The sequence below is a fragment of the Aspergillus multicolor genome, assembly GCF_047715735.1.
Source record: "Aspergillus multicolor strain CBS 133.54 unplaced genomic scaffold BDW74scaffold_3, whole genome shotgun sequence".
Classification (NCBI taxonomy): domain Eukaryota; kingdom Fungi; phylum Ascomycota; class Eurotiomycetes; order Eurotiales; family Aspergillaceae; genus Aspergillus; species Aspergillus multicolor.
In genome coordinates this window covers 97130-111543 of record NW_027395954.1, presented here as the reverse complement: position 1 = coordinate 111543, position 14414 = coordinate 97130, and the positions used below count along the sequence as shown (strand labels likewise).

General features: G+C 53.6%; 6 protein-coding genes across 6 annotated transcripts; 2 read left to right on the top strand and 4 right to left on the bottom strand.

The window, feature by feature from the left end:
* Positions 1 to 84: 84 nt before the first annotated feature.
* BDW74DRAFT_145219 (LUC7 domain-containing protein) lies at positions 85 to 1336 on the top strand. The gene is made up of 3 exons (XM_073723170.1): positions 85 to 177; positions 242 to 576; positions 645 to 1336. Exons 1-3 carry the CDS (start codon positions 135 to 137, stop codon positions 1107 to 1109), a joined length of 843 nt encoding a protein of 280 aa, XP_073587453.1. The 5' UTR covers positions 85 to 134; the 3' UTR covers positions 1110 to 1336.
* A 4-nt stretch (positions 1337 to 1340) lies between these two features.
* On the bottom strand, positions 1341 to 5004 carry BDW74DRAFT_72608 (putative PHD finger domain protein). Its single transcript, XM_073733555.1, has 3 exons — positions 4736 to 5004; positions 3876 to 4603; positions 1341 to 3825 (listed from the first exon to the last, which is right to left on the bottom strand). The coding sequence occupies exons 1-3, from the start codon at positions 4740 to 4742 to the stop codon at positions 1792 to 1794; spliced, it is 2769 nt and encodes a 922-aa protein (XP_073587452.1). The 5' UTR covers positions 4743 to 5004; the 3' UTR covers positions 1341 to 1791.
* Positions 5005 to 5177: 173 nt separating this feature from the next.
* On the bottom strand, positions 5178 to 6797 carry BDW74DRAFT_145216 (3-methyl-2-oxobutanoate hydroxymethyltransferase ECM31). The gene is made up of 2 exons (XM_073723169.1): positions 6133 to 6797; positions 5178 to 6072 (listed from the first exon to the last, which is right to left on the bottom strand). The coding sequence occupies exons 1-2, from the start codon at positions 6556 to 6558 to the stop codon at positions 5449 to 5451; spliced, it is 1050 nt and encodes a 349-aa protein (XP_073587451.1). The 5' UTR covers positions 6559 to 6797; the 3' UTR covers positions 5178 to 5448.
* A 1014-nt stretch (positions 6798 to 7811) lies between these two features.
* On the bottom strand, positions 7812 to 8395 carry BDW74DRAFT_72597 (NADP-dependent oxidoreductase domain-containing protein). The gene has a single exon (XM_073733554.1). It carries the CDS (start codon positions 8198 to 8200, stop codon positions 7862 to 7864), a length of 339 nt encoding a protein of 112 aa, XP_073587450.1. The 5' UTR covers positions 8201 to 8395; the 3' UTR covers positions 7812 to 7861.
* A 506-nt stretch (positions 8396 to 8901) lies between these two features.
* Positions 8902 to 10837, top strand: BDW74DRAFT_173956 (uncharacterized protein; the record flags this gene model as incomplete). Its single annotated transcript, XM_073727911.1, has 2 exons — positions 8902 to 8981; positions 9043 to 10837. 2 exons carry the CDS (start codon positions 8902 to 8904, stop codon positions 10835 to 10837), a joined length of 1875 nt encoding a protein of 624 aa, XP_073587449.1.
* An 830-nt stretch (positions 10838 to 11667) lies between these two features.
* Positions 11668 to 14070, bottom strand: BDW74DRAFT_72585 (protein serine/threonine kinase activating protein nimO). The gene is made up of 3 exons (XM_073733553.1): positions 13473 to 14070; positions 12057 to 13358; positions 11668 to 12005 (listed from the first exon to the last, which is right to left on the bottom strand). Exons 1-3 carry the CDS (start codon positions 13986 to 13988, stop codon positions 11883 to 11885), a joined length of 1941 nt encoding a protein of 646 aa, XP_073587448.1. The 5' UTR covers positions 13989 to 14070; the 3' UTR covers positions 11668 to 11882.
* Between the last annotated feature and the right edge of the window lie 344 nt (positions 14071 to 14414).

Below are 14414 nucleotides of genomic sequence, written 5' to 3'. Positions count from 1 at the left end.
AAACGGCCTAGCGCCCTTGAGCCGCGCTAGCACCAATCTCCGTTTCCGCCGCCGCCATTCAACCATCCAGCTTCATCTCCCCCAGCACAGTCCCCATTCGCAAGCTTGCGACTGCCTCAGCTCTGCATTGCAACATGGCGGCCGAACAGAGAAAGCTGCTCGAGCAGCTGATGGGAGGTAAAACCTCCATCTCCCCCCTCCGCAACACCAAGGCCAAGCTAACAAACTTCTCTCATCGCAGCCGACCAGCTCATAGGCATCCCTGGCGCACCCTCACGCAACGCGCAGCTCTCCATCACAGACCCCAAAGTCTGCCGCTCGTATCTCGTCGGAACCTGCCCGCACGATCTTTTCACAAATACCAAGCAAGATCTCGGTCCCTGCCCAAAGGTGCACAGTGAAGGGCTGAAGACGGAATACGAGACCGCGTCCGCGGCGGAGAAGGCGAAATGGGGTTTCGACTACGACTACATGCGCGATATGCAGAAGTACATTGATGACTGTGACCGGCGAATTGAGTCTGCTCAGCGCCGGCTGGAGAAGACGCCCGATGAGATTCGGCAGACGAATAATTTGGTATGCACTTATCTTTTTTCCTACCAAGATCTTCGGAACGCGATTCGCTAACGCATGACACTGAATAGCTCAAACAAATATCCGACCTCGCCAAAACCATCAACACTGGCCTCCTCGAAGTCTCCGTCCTCGGCGAAACCGGCTCCGTCGCGCAAGCCCTGAACGAACTGCATAAGATCCGCACCGCAAAGCACCAAAAGGAAACATGCGAGCGCGACCTCAAGAACCTTCAAGATACATCCGGACCCTCGGGTCACCAGAAGCTCCAAGTCTGCGACGTTTGCGGCGCGTACCTCAGTCGTCTCGATAACGACCGCCGCCTTGCCGATCACTTCTTCGGGAAAATGCACATGGGTTACTCAGATATGCGCAAGGGCTGGAAGAAGCTAAATGAGGAGCTCAAGGGTCGTCCTCCACCTGTGAGGCACCATGACGAGGACGACGGAGGCGGCTGGGGTGGTCGCTCTGGTGGTGGGAGAGGGCCCAGATACGGTGGTGGCGGTGGATATAAGAAGAGAGGTGGACGGTGGTGATTATTTTGTGGGATTCGTCTTATTTTCTGGCTTTGGCCGTCGCTTTATATTGATCTAGTTTGCATAGCGCAGGCGTTCCGTTTCTACTGTACCTAGGATCTCGGGATGAAAATTTGTGGTAATAGAACCTATGCGATTTTACTATCTACACGTTGACTACTATTTTATCTCATAGATTACAATGTCCTGCGGTAGCTTTAGACTAGTTTGAGCCAACCTGGGTTTTGAACAAGTGCACTAAAAAATAAATCCCATAAGCTATATCAGCTAGATAATAGTAGAGCGTAGACAGACCATCCCATATATTCAACCAAAAGAACAAAGCTTGATTCATTTTCGGCGCAGGTGCGGTAAAGTCCCTTCCCTCCCACGGAATTTGCCCATTAAGTCGTGAATGAAATGAAATAACATGGAGAAAACAAAAACAATAACAGAAAGCTCTGGAAGAAGCGAAACACCGAGCCGTGAATAGATCCGACGAGTAGAAGTAATACCTGGCACACAAACTCGATAAGGTAGGGAAATAGGATAGAGAAAAAAAGAAAAGGAAAATGGAGGAGGAAAAGGAGACGGGATGAAAAAATAGAATACTGAGTTGAGACCTGCCGAAACAACATCACAAGACAAGATAAGACAAGATAGCGAGCGTAGCGTACACCATATCACAGCCCTGCCATTATCATTACTGCGTCTGCGCCTGCGTCGGCCCCGGTTGCTGCTGTTGCTGGTGTGGCAGCGGTAGCGGCGGCGGCGGTAAACCGTTACCATTTGCATTTGGCGCTGTCGACACATCGCCCATCAGCTCGTGCATCAACATCTTGTAGTCGGTGGCTGCCTGGGGCTGGCGGATTAGGATGTCGCGGACGATAGTGAGCTGCGTCTCCGTGATAGTGGGCGCTTTCTGGAGGAGCGCCTGGATGGCTGGGTCAGTTGCCTGGGCTCCTAGGACCTGAATCGCGGCCGGGAGACCGAAGGGTTCCGTTGGGAGCTCAGGCTGTGATTGGTTGTATTGCGAGAGTTGTGATAGAGGATTTTGGATTTGGGGTTGCGGGTGGGAGGGATGTGGTTGTTGGGCGTAGGGTGCTGGAGCTGGAGGGTGTTGAGCGCCGTGGAATGCTGGTGTAGGTGTGGCGGCGTATTGCGAGGAGTGTCGAGGGCCAGGAGTTGCGAAAGGTTGGAGAGGTGTGCCGGAGGTGACTGTCAAGGGGCTTGCTGAAGCGACGGGCTCCATGCTTCCTTGTTGCGATTGAGGCTGCACGGAGGGCGGATTCGACTCGCCGGTCTTGACGGCGAAGACGACGAGGAAGACACGCTCTAGCGGCGGATCCTCCAGTGTGATGTTGTCCAACAGCTCGATGAACTCTGGCTTCTTCGTTGACCCGGCCTCGATGGGGATGAGGTAGGTGTCCTTCACGACTTCCATAGGGTGCTTGCCGACCACGCCGCATCTCTCGCGATCCGTAAAGTAGTTGAAGAGTTTGTCGAAATTAGATTTCTCCTTGGGGGATTCCGGGCTGCTGATGCAGACGACCGTGACATCCGTTGAGTGGCTAAACCGCAGGCCGCAGAGGTAAGTGTCGGCAGGTTCGATCTTGATTCTCCCGTCGATGACCAACGAGGATGGGATGAGTTCGTTCCAGGGGATCCTCCCACTTAGGTCTGCTCCTCCGACATGTTTGGCGGAGCACGAGAACTCTGTGATGGGGTTCATGACGATCTTGCCATGCCAGATTGCGCCCTCGTCGTGGTGCTCTTTTGGCGAGTATGGTGGCGAGTCGGGTTCGTCGTCGTCTTTCAGTAGTTGATCGATCTCCGCATCGGCCTGGACCTTGCCAGTAGGTATCGGCTGGCGAATATGTGTTTCGACCTCCGGGAAGACTTGTTCCTGCCCGGTACCTGGGGAGTGACTTCGAGTTGGGAAGTGTTCATCATGCGGCGTCGGTTCGGTTGGCGTAGTGTCTTTATTGGCCTTCTGCCCATCCGTCTCTGGCTGCTTAGTAGTTGGACTGATTGGACTCTGCGCGGGACTTGCGTCAGTCTCAGTGACGCGACGAGGGATGGCTGAGAAGACGGGCTCAGTCGATACATTGGTCTGGTCGTCTTCGACTAGCTCCTCGCCCTTATGGGTTCGCCTAATCCTTGGCCCTTGTTCTTGGATGATAATATGTTGTCTCTCGGCCTCTCTCTTGATCTCTGCATCTTTCTGCTGCAGCTCCTCACTGGCCATGTCTTGGGAGCTCATTCTAGAGAGCTCATCGGGAGATAAACTACCTACGAGCAGACGATCCCGTAGAGAAGGATTCTTCTTTACGTTGAACAAAATCGCCCGCAGTTGTATCTTATAAGCTTCTGATGTAGCCTCTCCGCCCCCTCCCATTAGATTCTGATATAAAGCCTCCTCAACCGCGATGCCGAGCTGCTGACCAACCTCTTCTCCCGTCTTACCTTCGGGCATCTTGAAGGTCTCTCCCGCCAGCGCATCGGAGATCTGGTCAACAAAGACCTTTGTGAGCGCACTCGCAGCATTCCTCCTAGCCGGGTTGACAATCTGATCAAGAGTCTTGGGTCCTTCTGGCTTAGGAGCCTCATCAGCAGCTGGTGTAGGCTGTTTGGCGGGAGCCTGAGCGGGCGACTCCTTGTTCTCGGGGGTCTTCTTGGCCGGGGGTGTTGCGCTCTTAGCGGGTGGTGAGATCTTCTGCTGTTTTGCCTTGGGGCCCTGGAGTAGGGTTAGCGAAGATTAATACTAGCCATGGGACGTATACGTACCGAGTCCGGCGGCGATGCCTCTTGTTCACTAAGCTTCCGCTTCTGTGCGCTCGCTGGTGGCTTATTAGGAACATGGCTGTTCTTCTCAGGTGGTGGGTGGGGAATCACGGCCGCAGGCCCAGGCGGAGGAGGTTCAAGGGGAGCAACAGGCGTAGTAACAGGAGTAGCGGACACCCTAGGCGCCGGCGTACGAGCAGGTGTGCTATTTTCCTCCTTGGGTTCCTTAGGCTCTTTCGGCTCCTTGGTCACCTTAGGCTCGCTCGGCCTGCCCCTCTTCCCCTTCTTGCCCTTCTTGCGCCGGGACTGTTTCAGCTCCTCAGCCTCCTTGCGCCGCCGTTCAGCAACCTCTTCCCAAGGCTTCTCGCCATTTTTTATCTTCGCCAGGAGCACCGGGTGGTCCTCAGGCTTGCACTGCTCGCAGAAGTACTGGTCGGGCGCCTCGCCAGGCGGGAATGTCAAGCCCATACAATCATTGTGTTGCCACGCAGAACACTGATCACAACAGATCATGTCCCGCTCAATGTCTTCCTCCTCCTCATATTCGCCGCAAATACATCGGATGATTTCCTCCTCCTCCTCCTCGGGCGCGGGTGTAGGTTCGACGGAGGGCTTCGGCGGTTTATCCTTCGGCTGCGCTTTCGCTTTCGTCTTCTTGTGCGGCGTCTCGTCGACCATATCGAGGTTCTTGTGTTGGCCCTTGGTCGAGCGACCGGAGCGACGCGGTTCATCTGGCGCGGACGTTAGCTCACTGTTCACACTCCACTGAGGGGTCGGTCGGTCGCTGGAGGTTCAGCGCCAGTCGCCGCGATAGCACGAGACTGGCGCAAACATCCAGCGCATTGCATTGTACGGTTGCTTACCAGCCATGGCGATAACGTAAAGCGATAGCGATTGAGGGATTCAAATTTCTACAGCGCGTTGTTGTAGGTAAACGGAATGGGGTGCGGTGCGGGTGCGGTGTCTCCGATCGTGAGACTGTTGCGCGCGCCACGCAGATCTTGGTTCTACGACACAAGGCAATGAAGCACTTAGATCTGGCGATGTCAGACACAACTATAGCTCATACTCGATGTCAGCACCGGTTCGCGACGAAAGCTTGCTTATTAGTTGGGGCGAGCGATGCGTGAGGAGGTGTTGGAGGAGAATCGGCACGCGAGGATTGGCATGCGTGGTTAGGCTGCTGGTCATGTGACTGTCATGTGATCCTGCTGTACACCGGATTAATCAGCAGTTGCACCATTGCTTGATTAAACGACCTTATATTCCCTGGTCAATGCAACTTTACGGGAAGAACCTTCAGGAGAGAGGTCTCGTTTTGTTTCTACTGATTATAAAGTGATCAAACAAATCATTCCGGCTTTCGCCCAATCGCAGGACAGGTTCGAAGCTGATGAAGAGAAGAGCTACTCTATGAGCACGAGCATAGCATTTCAGGGAGTAAATCGACTTCATATATACTGGAACTCCTCACTTTTTGTGCAGGGGTCTTCAAAGCGGAATTTAGAAGAGTGTACCAAAAATGGAAGAAAGGTATCATAGTTGAAAATGCCACAAACAAACGCAAACGAACAAGTCACTTCTTTTCGGGTATCTCATCAACGGCCTTCCGGAACTCAGCTAGTTCTTCCTGTGGCATAGGGTACGTGTGCTGTTCTGCGGGGTATGCCCGGCTCTTCACCTCCTCGCGATATTGTTGGATGCCCCGGAGTGCCTCATCCCAAACGTTGGCATACTGCTTGACGAATTTAGGTAGGAAACGGCCGGGCGGGAAGTTTCCGGCCATGTCGACCTGAACAAGAACCTGTCCAGAGCACCCGTTGCCAGCGCCAATACCGATGGTAGGAACACTCAGTTTCTCAGTGACGATCTTCGCAATCTCTGCTGGTACCGCCTCAATGACAATCATGAAGGCGCCTGCTTCTTGTACGGCAAGCGCATCCTTGAGCAGCTTCAGTGCGCCCGATGTTGATTTCCCTTGGACTCGGAATCCACCAAGGGCGTTTTGGCGCTGCGGCGTGAGACCGATGTGTCCTACGACGGGAATTCCGGCAGTCGTTATGCGCTTGATGGCAGGAGCCATCTCCTCTCCTCCCTCGAGCTTAATTCCTTGCACTCGCCCCTCCTTGACGATTCGAATCGCGGACTGAAGAGCTTGTTCGGGCGACACTTCGTACGAGCCCATGGGCAGGTCGGAAACCTAAGGCGCAGATGTTAGGACCATGTGCCAAGGGCAAGGTTTTGTAAGTGTCTGACGAACCGTGAAAGCACTCTGAGCTGCGCGGGCAACGCTGCGACAGTGTAGCAGCATATCCTCCAGCGTCACCTCGCTGGTGTCCTGCATGCCCAGGGTGACCATTGCCAAGCTATCACCGACAAGAATCATGTCCATGCCGGCGGCCTCGGCTACGTGCGCACTCGGGAAGTCGTACGCAGTGAGCATAGTAATAGGCTCGCCCTTTTTGTAGAGGTTGCGTAGGGTTTGCATTGTAACTTTCTTTCTGGGATTGGCTTGGGCCGCTCCTAGCGGCGAGTGTGAGCTTTGACGGACGGCGCATGGTGAGGGTAAGCGAGCTGTGGTGTTGGCGCTGGACAAAACGAGGGGGCTTGGACGAGGGTTGTGAAGCAAACGCATGATGCTGCGTAAGGATAGAGCCTGCCTCACCGCATTTCTGGAAGCAGCCATTTTCAATTATTGAGAGTTTCGTTGGCAGAATGTGCAGATGAAGCAGCCGGACCAGCCGAGGAGCTCCAAGTATAGCAGTGGCGTCACTGGCCAATGTACGAAATGTCAATGATATGTGGGGAGAGATATGCACAAGAATGTCAATAAGCAACTAAAGATGGGTCAAACGGAATAAGGTCTGAGTCCATGTCAAAAAAAGCACCAGAGCCTATATAAGGTACCCGCGTGCTGGTAATTGCGGCGTAGACGGGATCATCTGAAGAAAATCGAGTGGGGAAATGCTCTTGGATGGCAGATTCTGCCGGCGTCTCCTCGGCACAAGCTTCGCCATTGGTTACTGCTCTCTACCGCCTCGAACAGTACTCCGCCGGAATGCCGGTTGTTCCGTTCCATTATGCTTTGGCCGAGGCTCTTCCTCTTCCTTTCCCCACTCCACGCCTTACAGTGACAATGTACGCAGTACATCATGGATAACTCTAAACAACTCCTCCTTCGTGTACATGAATAGGGGCGATGCATGCTAGTCCGGCAATATACCTCCGGCTATCTCAGCAGAGTCGGCACAAGCCTTCATCTCTGCATCATCCTTGTCCGTGAGTGAAATGTCAAGCGCTGCCCAATTCTCCTCCAGGTACCTCACCCTTTTCGTTCCTGGAATGGGGATGGTATCGTCTCCTTGTTTTAGGAGCCACCCCAAGGCCAGCTGACATGCGCTTCATCCTTTCTTTCCGCAAGCTCCCAAAATTGCGTTACAGCTCTGACGTTTTACTCCCGGTTTTCTGGGAGGAAACGAGGCATCGCTTTCACATGCATGTCTCGCTCGCCGCCCACCACATCGCCCCGGCTGAATGTCGAAGCTAGCAAGCCTCGCCCCAGAGGCGTGATGGCAACAAGCGTGCCTCAGAGCTCTCGACAAGTAGCTAGCAAGTCCGTGCCGGCAGGGCCCTTGACATGGTGACAAACCAATGAGTATTCCGGCCGGACAGCAGTGACCGGCGCGATGTCGTATGCCCGACAGAGCGTGGTCGACGAAGCCATTGGCAGTCCAATGTATTTGGTTTTGCCTTACCTTTGGTCCTATTGCGTTAGCCGCCCTGGTTTCAAGGACATCCCGCAGGAAATGGACTTACTGCTTCAACTCCAGCAAGGCTCGCATAGTCTCTTCGATTGGGGTTTCCGGGGTGGCAATGTGCAGGTAGTCTAGCCATGGATCAGTATCTGCCCCATGCTTTGCACGTTGTTCGCTTGCATAGATCAATCGAGTCGACGCCGAGACGCTTGAGACTCTCTTCGCAAGCCTTCTTCAATATAAAGCAGAACTATCGGTCTTCAATCCACCAACGAAGCCAAATTTGGTTGCGAGGATGATTTGATCGCGATTCCTGGTGCGTTGAAACCATCTCCCCAAGAGCTTCTCGCTGTCCTCGTAGAGACTTGAAGAGTGGTTAGCCGATAAAGCCACTTCGGAATTGGTGACAGTCTTACTCCGAGGTGCCGTGTCCCAAAAAGTTGCTCCCAGCTCCAAGGCACGGTCGAGGATAGCAAACTGCGGCTCATCGTTAGGCATCGTACCATAAGTTTGCCACGACATTTCCATCAGGCCAAAGCCCAAGGCTGGTACTCTTGGACCATTTTTGCGCATCGAGCGAAGGAGAATCTGCTTTGTCTACGTCTCTGTAGAGAGGGGGTCCTCTTTGATAGTCTTTGCAAGTGTCTCAGAATGCGATGATATGGACAACTCTGAGCCGGGCACTGGCTTATCCTTTATACCCATCAACTGGACATTGCGCAAGTGTTGAGAACGAGACAACCTCATCCTCGTTGACTACTATCACGTAGAGTGAACAACGCCATACCTTCGATGACAACAATGTCTCATGGTCCCTGGTCTATACAATAGCTCTGGCTTCCAGGCTTAGCGTATCCGGCGATACCCGCCGCAGTTAGCCCTCTTTTTCTGGAAGCGCTACTGCACTGCTGGACGACCAATCAGTGTCGTCAGTTTCCGAGTGCACCAACGAGTCTCGAGCTTTCCCTGTCGCTCGTAACTCCGCCGCGGTCTCCATCTCCGGAGCTCCATCTCTGCTGATATTGAAGGGCGTCAATTCTCGAATCGGCGCTGAAACTATCCGACTGCACCAATAATCTAGGGGTTGACCCTCCGCAAAACACCGACAGTGGCGTTTGAACGATCATTGCTAGAACCCAATTTAATGAGACCGAATCCGATCGATCGACTAAAGGGCCTTACGGATACCAGTCGACGGTCAGGGCAGCTGCTTACTTGCGCCACCGAAGGTGCTCTCCATTGAGCGTCCAGCGATCTGGCTTCCACCAATCAAGATGGCAAGTCCGCATCTTACACCTCGGAGGACTACTCGTAAGGTGACGAGAAGAGTCAAGTCAGGATGCCGGACCTGCAAGTAAGGCGCTCCCACCCGAGTTACAGCGCTTCATCTGAACTGGGCCCTAATATCAAACAAGGACGCGCAAAGTCAAATGCGATGAAACCTTCCCAGTCTGCAACCGATGTCTCTCTACGGGCCGTGTTTGCGATGGCTATGGCGTCTGGGGAGGCGGCGGCAACCAGTATGGGGGCCGCCAGTCCTCTGATAGCCCCCCGGAAATGCTAGACGCGCCTCCTCCACTTGTCTGCATCTCACCCGCTATTGCCAGCATGGACGACAAAGCCTCCTTCGACTGGTTTCGCGCTAAGACAATCGTCAAGTTGCCAGGATCTTATCTGTCTGATTTCTGGACCAAGATCCTTCTGCAGGCCGGCCACAAGGAGCAAGCCGTCTGGCATGCTATTCTTGCCCTAAGCACCACGCATAGAGTAGGCCTTGTCGAGACCGGCTCCGATCCCGATGAAACGACTAGATCGAATCTAGAGCAGACTTCCATACGTCACTTAATCAGGGCTGTCCGCTACTTGCATCCACATTTCTCTGCCACAAATAAGGCGTCCTCCCGCGTGGTGCTTATCGTCTGTCTTGTCTTCGTCGTGCATGATCTTCTTCGAGGACACTTTGTGTCTGCACTGGTCCATCTGCGCAATGGGCTCAGGATCCTGGCACAGCGACAGTTTGCCTGCGAGGACCAAACGCCCCACCATAGCGAGCCCATCGACGACACGATAGGGGAAGCCTTCTTCCGTCTTCATAGCCAAGTAGAGCTCCTCCAGCACCAGCACTGCCCTCGCCCATGTCCCCTCCCACTACCTTTACCGTCACTATCTCCCGATCAAGAGCGCAACAATCTCGTACCCTCTCCCTTCCCCTCATTCACATCCGCCTGGCGCAGCCTAGATCAATGTCTAAACGAGACCTTCCGGCTCTCCGCCCACGCCCGAGCTTTAAATCCAGACCTCAACGCCTTCTCCTCCTCCCCCTGCACGACCTCCCCAAACGCGAAAGCCCTAATTGCCCACCAGGAACTTATAACCCACGCCCTGCAAACCTGGCTCATAAACTACAACGCCGCCCTCCCAATCCTCTCATCGTCTCCATCACCCGAAATCACAAAAGCAAAAGCCACCGTCCACCGCCTGATCCTCGCCTACCACACAATGCTCACAATAATGGCCGCGACAATGCTCTCACACACCGAAACTGCCTTCGACAATTACAGCCATATCCTCTCCTTCAAAACAATCCTCTTCCTCCTCTCGCGCATGTGGAAACTCTACGCGCACGACCCTGAACACCCCGCAATGTCGAATCCATCCTCTGCATCTGCGTTCCATCGCAGCAACAACAGCATCAGCAACAGCACCGGAAAAAAGAAGAAGGCGTGGATCGGGACGTGCGATATAGGCCATACGATCGTCGACATCGGCTGGATGATTCCGCTCTTCTATACAGCCACTAAATGCCGGGATCGAAGGATTCGACGGCAGGCGCTTCAATTGCTGGAATCGGCGAATCATCGCGAGGGGATCTGGGATGCGAAAATTACGGCTTGTGTTGCGAGACGCGTTGTGGAGATTGAGGAGGGGGGTTTCTTTGATGTGTTTGAGTCTGATGGGTTGGAGGGCAGTGTTGAGATAGAGGAAGATGGGCAGGATCAGCGTGATAGAGGCTCTTCATCGTTAGGAACTGAAGCGCAGTCGGAACTGGGTTCGGATCAGGTATTGCCGGAGTCAAGCCGTATACGGGATCTTGAGGTTCGGATGGAGGGGGATCCGTTAGAACGGGTCCTTCTATATGGGGGCTGTGAAGGGGGAGATGGGAGGGTGAGTCTAGGGGAGTATGATGTTCTTGAGCAGCGCTGGGTATGAGGATGGTTACTTGTCTATCGACCCTGCGCTTCGCTTTCAGATCCATTTTGATGACTTGGTGACTGCAGGGCTATGATTTGATTGCACATATAATACGATGACGAGAAAGTAGATAGAATGTTCTTAAATTCTTTTCAAGCCGCTATCTGATCGTACTCCAACAAGCTTGCTACCTGGGTAGCTAAGTACATGCAACCCCAGCGGGCATCTCCAGCTCATCCAGTCACCCGCCCAACTCGACTGACTCGACTGACTCGAGTCCCCTGCGCTCTAGATAATAAAGCGAATAAAGTAGGCAAGATAAATACTATACCGATGAAAAATAGTCACTTGAGAAAATGACGAGGCCTGCTGTGAGAGCCTCAATGCGAAAAATAAGGTGGTGCTGGTGCTCTGCAGTGAAAACACGACACCCACCTACGGCCGATCCAAGTAGTCGGCTTGATGCAAACCCGAGATTGTAAACATCCACCCATGAACGAGAAGAGATAAGAAGAGACGAAAAGAAAATGATAGGATGCGAAGAAGTATGCGGATATATATCGTCCGATGTAGGGTGCCAATCAAGAAATGCGAAGGGGGAGGCCGTTAGACGACAGGCTGCCGTGCGATGCATCTGACGAGCTTCGGAAGTTCCGCGTCGTCTCCCTTCGGCGTTGTCCAACCGGTTCGTGAGTCGGGATTGGCGGATATGCCGGCGAGTCGGCAGGCATGTTAGGCCAATGAAGCGCAGACGGCGAAGGAAAGCAAGAACAAGAATCCAAGAACACCGATGCTATGAGATTGTTCCGTAGAACGTAGAATATGGTGGAAATCAACCGCAGTAGACGTAGAGATAAATCAAAGGAGGAAAATGCAAATCAGCGATGCAGGCCATCAAATGCGAGATCTATCCAGATGTTGCTCATCGATCATACGGGTGCTGACGCGTAGGACACGAGGCCGCTGTGGATGCACCGAGGCCAAAAGCAGATATGTCGTGATGAGCTGACGATGGGATGCACTGTACACATGGTCGCTATCGTAAATCGAAGAGCCGGATATACTAGTCAGAATCAAAATCGTATTCTTCCTTGAGGGGTCGTTCAAGCTGAAACAATAACGAGTCCAACTCGGCCCAGTTCGAACTGTTCGCCGCGAACTTGCGGTGTTTCCTTGTCATTACATGCTGTCACTTGGTCAGCTCCTCTCCGATAAAGTATCTGGACTGACGACATACCTCATCAAAATCATCAAACTTATCCCTACAGTTCTCGCAATAACCCGGCTTTGGATCCCTCCGTCTTTCTTTCTTTCTCAGCTCTCCACTCTTACGGAGAATGATCCGAGACTTCTGCGAATCGGTTCCTTCTGACTGGGTTCCTTCTTCAATATCCACAAGCGACTTGCTGCCGTTCGCCTTGTCTGTCTTCACGGCAGTAATCGTGTCCAAGGCCCGGTACGGCTGTGCGAGGTTGGTCGAGTAGCCCACGTGACTCTTCTCGAGGACTTTGCGCTTCAATTCGTGGACTTCTTTGCTTAGACCAGCTTTGGCACCAGGCGCAGCAGCCGTCGAAGACACCATCTGTGAACGAATGGCAGAAGTGATGTTTGAAGGCTGTACACCGGAAGCGGCTGGCTCACGGCCATGGTAGAATGGTCCTTTGCGGTTGAGTTGAGGCGGGACGAAGGTCTCCGAGCACTTTTCAGCAGACAATGGTAGCTCCTGGGGAGCATCTGGCGACTCTTCTTTGACACATGGTGGGGCGACTTCGTCTTCTTTGGCGGGACTCGTCTCCTTTTTGATGGACAGGTTCTCCTTCTCGGTCCGAGTGTCAACTGTAGCGTGTCTCGGCTGTGGTACCGCGGGCTTGATAAATTCCTTCTTCTCTTTCTCCTGACGAGCTCGTTGTCTCTCGATGTCGCGTTTGGATGGGACGTCCTCGATGAACGGACATTTTCCGAGTGGGGCACTTCTAAATTGCGGCCAAATACCGTCCTGCCGCTTGGCGACCTTGGGAAATTCTCGAACCATAACAGGCCGTGTCTTTTCGTCCATATCGTGCACGTATATGAATGGGCCCTTGAATAGTACCAAGTCTTTAAGCACAGATAGGTGACTTCGGTCGGAGGGGCCATTGAGCTCATTCTGAAGAACTTGTGAAAGATCGTCCTTCCCTCGAGATTTCGTCTGGGCCCCCGCAGCGTTGTTTCGTGCAGAGTAACAACCACCATTGGCGAGATCGGTATCGTTTATTGTGGCAATCATTCTTTGTAACTTCTCCACCGCCCAAATCTTCATTCCCATTTCCCGGGCTCGGTGTAGGACATCCTGGCTCTGTTCCCGCTTAGGACACACTGACAGATGCAAATGCATTTCCAGTTCCGCGGGATTGACGGTTTGCAGCATAGCTCCATCTGCCGTTGGCTCGTTGGGTGCGTCTTGGGTGCTCTCTGTAGGTGCTCGTCTGTCCACTTCGGGAGGGATGGGTCGGGAGGTAACAACGTGGGTCACTAGACGCGAGAAAAACTTTTCCTCTCGCTATAAAATGTTAGTACACATTCAATGACATATTGCTGTATGGAAGCGTAACTCAAAACAAATTCGGGTAAGACCAAACTAGGAGAATTTAAGATGGAGGAATTGAAAACATACCGCTCCCAGAGCAATAACCTGCCGCGAGCACTTGCTCCGGACATCAATCGGGACCGCATCAAAGTAAAAGACAAAGTGAGGGAAGGCCTTCCGGTAATGCCTCTGCCACTGTCTAATGGAAATGTTTTCCGCAGCGAGCTTCTCCTGCTTCGAAGCCTTCTGGGGCTGGCGTTCCTTATCCCTCGCAGCAACCAACTTCTTCTCAAACGCACTCGGCTGCCCATTGTTCGTCTTGCGGGTAAACAACTTTGAATCGGTCCCCTGGAGGGTGGAGAACTTGGTCGGGCCGGTGACCTGGTTCTCAGCCCCCGCCACGTCCACGATCTGTTTCTTCGGCGGCGGCTGGCCGTAAGGGATGTCCACCTGGGCACTGGTTGTCCGGGGGCGTTTGGCAGGCACGAGGCCTACCCTGTGAGGGGAATTGGTGGCATTCGGCACGTTTGCGAGCGGGCGGCGGGTCGACATGTTCGGGTTCAGAGAGGTTTCGCGCGTTGGGGGTACGAATACTGCTGCCATAAGGTAACAATAGACACGGAGGCCTTGAGGGGAAGGGAGCTGGCGTCGAGATGCTCGTCAACGAGGGGAGACAGAGCACGCGACAAGGCGACACGTCTCGAAGGGCTGAGGGACGGTCGCTCAGAGAAGGGCCATTGTAGACGCGGCGAGAAGGGGACCTGGAGTTAGTGAGTGTCGGTGACCGAGGCAGGCAGAGCCCTAAGAAGCAGGTAAGCAATGAGCCGCTGAAACCAGGGTGCAGGAGGCGAGAGGTGGGTTGACAGAGGAGTGACGATGAATGATTGCAGGATTGAGGAGGCCAGGCGGAAGTGCACTAAGCGTGTCCGGCAAAGGCTGGTGGAGCCGTTCGTTTGTTTTGCTGCGGGATCAGTGCGCCTGACAACCACCGCGTCCATTCCTTCAACACGCGATGCTCCCTCGCAAAAC

Excerpts from the sequence above, each read along its gene's own strand:
- BDW74DRAFT_72608 (XM_073733555.1), bottom strand. Across the intron at positions 3,826-3,875 it reads AGGCATCGCCGCCGGACTCG|GGCCCCAAGGCAAAACAGCA; the intron begins GTACGTATACGT and ends ACCCTACTCCAG.
- BDW74DRAFT_145216 (XM_073723169.1), bottom strand. The coding sequence starts at position 6,558 with ATGGCTGCTTCCAGAAATGCGGTGAGGCAGGCTCTATCCTTACGCAGC. Across the intron at positions 6,073-6,132 it reads CAGCTCAGAGTGCTTTCACG|GTTTCCGACCTGCCCATGGG; the intron begins GTTCGTCAGACA and ends TCTGCGCCTTAG.
- BDW74DRAFT_145219 (XM_073723170.1), top strand. The coding sequence starts at position 135 with ATGGCGGCCGAACAGAGAAAGCTGCTCGAGCAGCTGATGGGAG. Across the intron at positions 178-241 it reads GCTCGAGCAGCTGATGGGAG|CCGACCAGCTCATAGGCATC; the intron begins GTAAAACCTCCA and ends CTCTCATCGCAG. Across the intron at positions 577-644 it reads TTCGGCAGACGAATAATTTG|CTCAAACAAATATCCGACCT; the intron begins GTATGCACTTAT and ends GACACTGAATAG.
- BDW74DRAFT_72597 (XM_073733554.1), bottom strand. The coding sequence starts at position 8,200 with ATGCGCAAAAATGGTCCAAGAGTACCAGCCTTGGGCTTTGGCCTGATG.
- BDW74DRAFT_72585 (XM_073733553.1), bottom strand. The coding sequence starts at position 13,988 with ATGGCAGCAGTATTCGTACCCCCAACGCGCGAAACCTCTCTGAACCCG. Across the intron at positions 13,359-13,472 it reads AGGTTATTGCTCTGGGAGCG|CGAGAGGAAAAGTTTTTCTC; the intron begins GTATGTTTTCAA and ends AACATTTTATAG. Across the intron at positions 12,006-12,056 it reads AGTTTGATGATTTTGATGAG|CATGTAATGACAAGGAAACA; the intron begins GTATGTCGTCAG and ends ACCAAGTGACAG.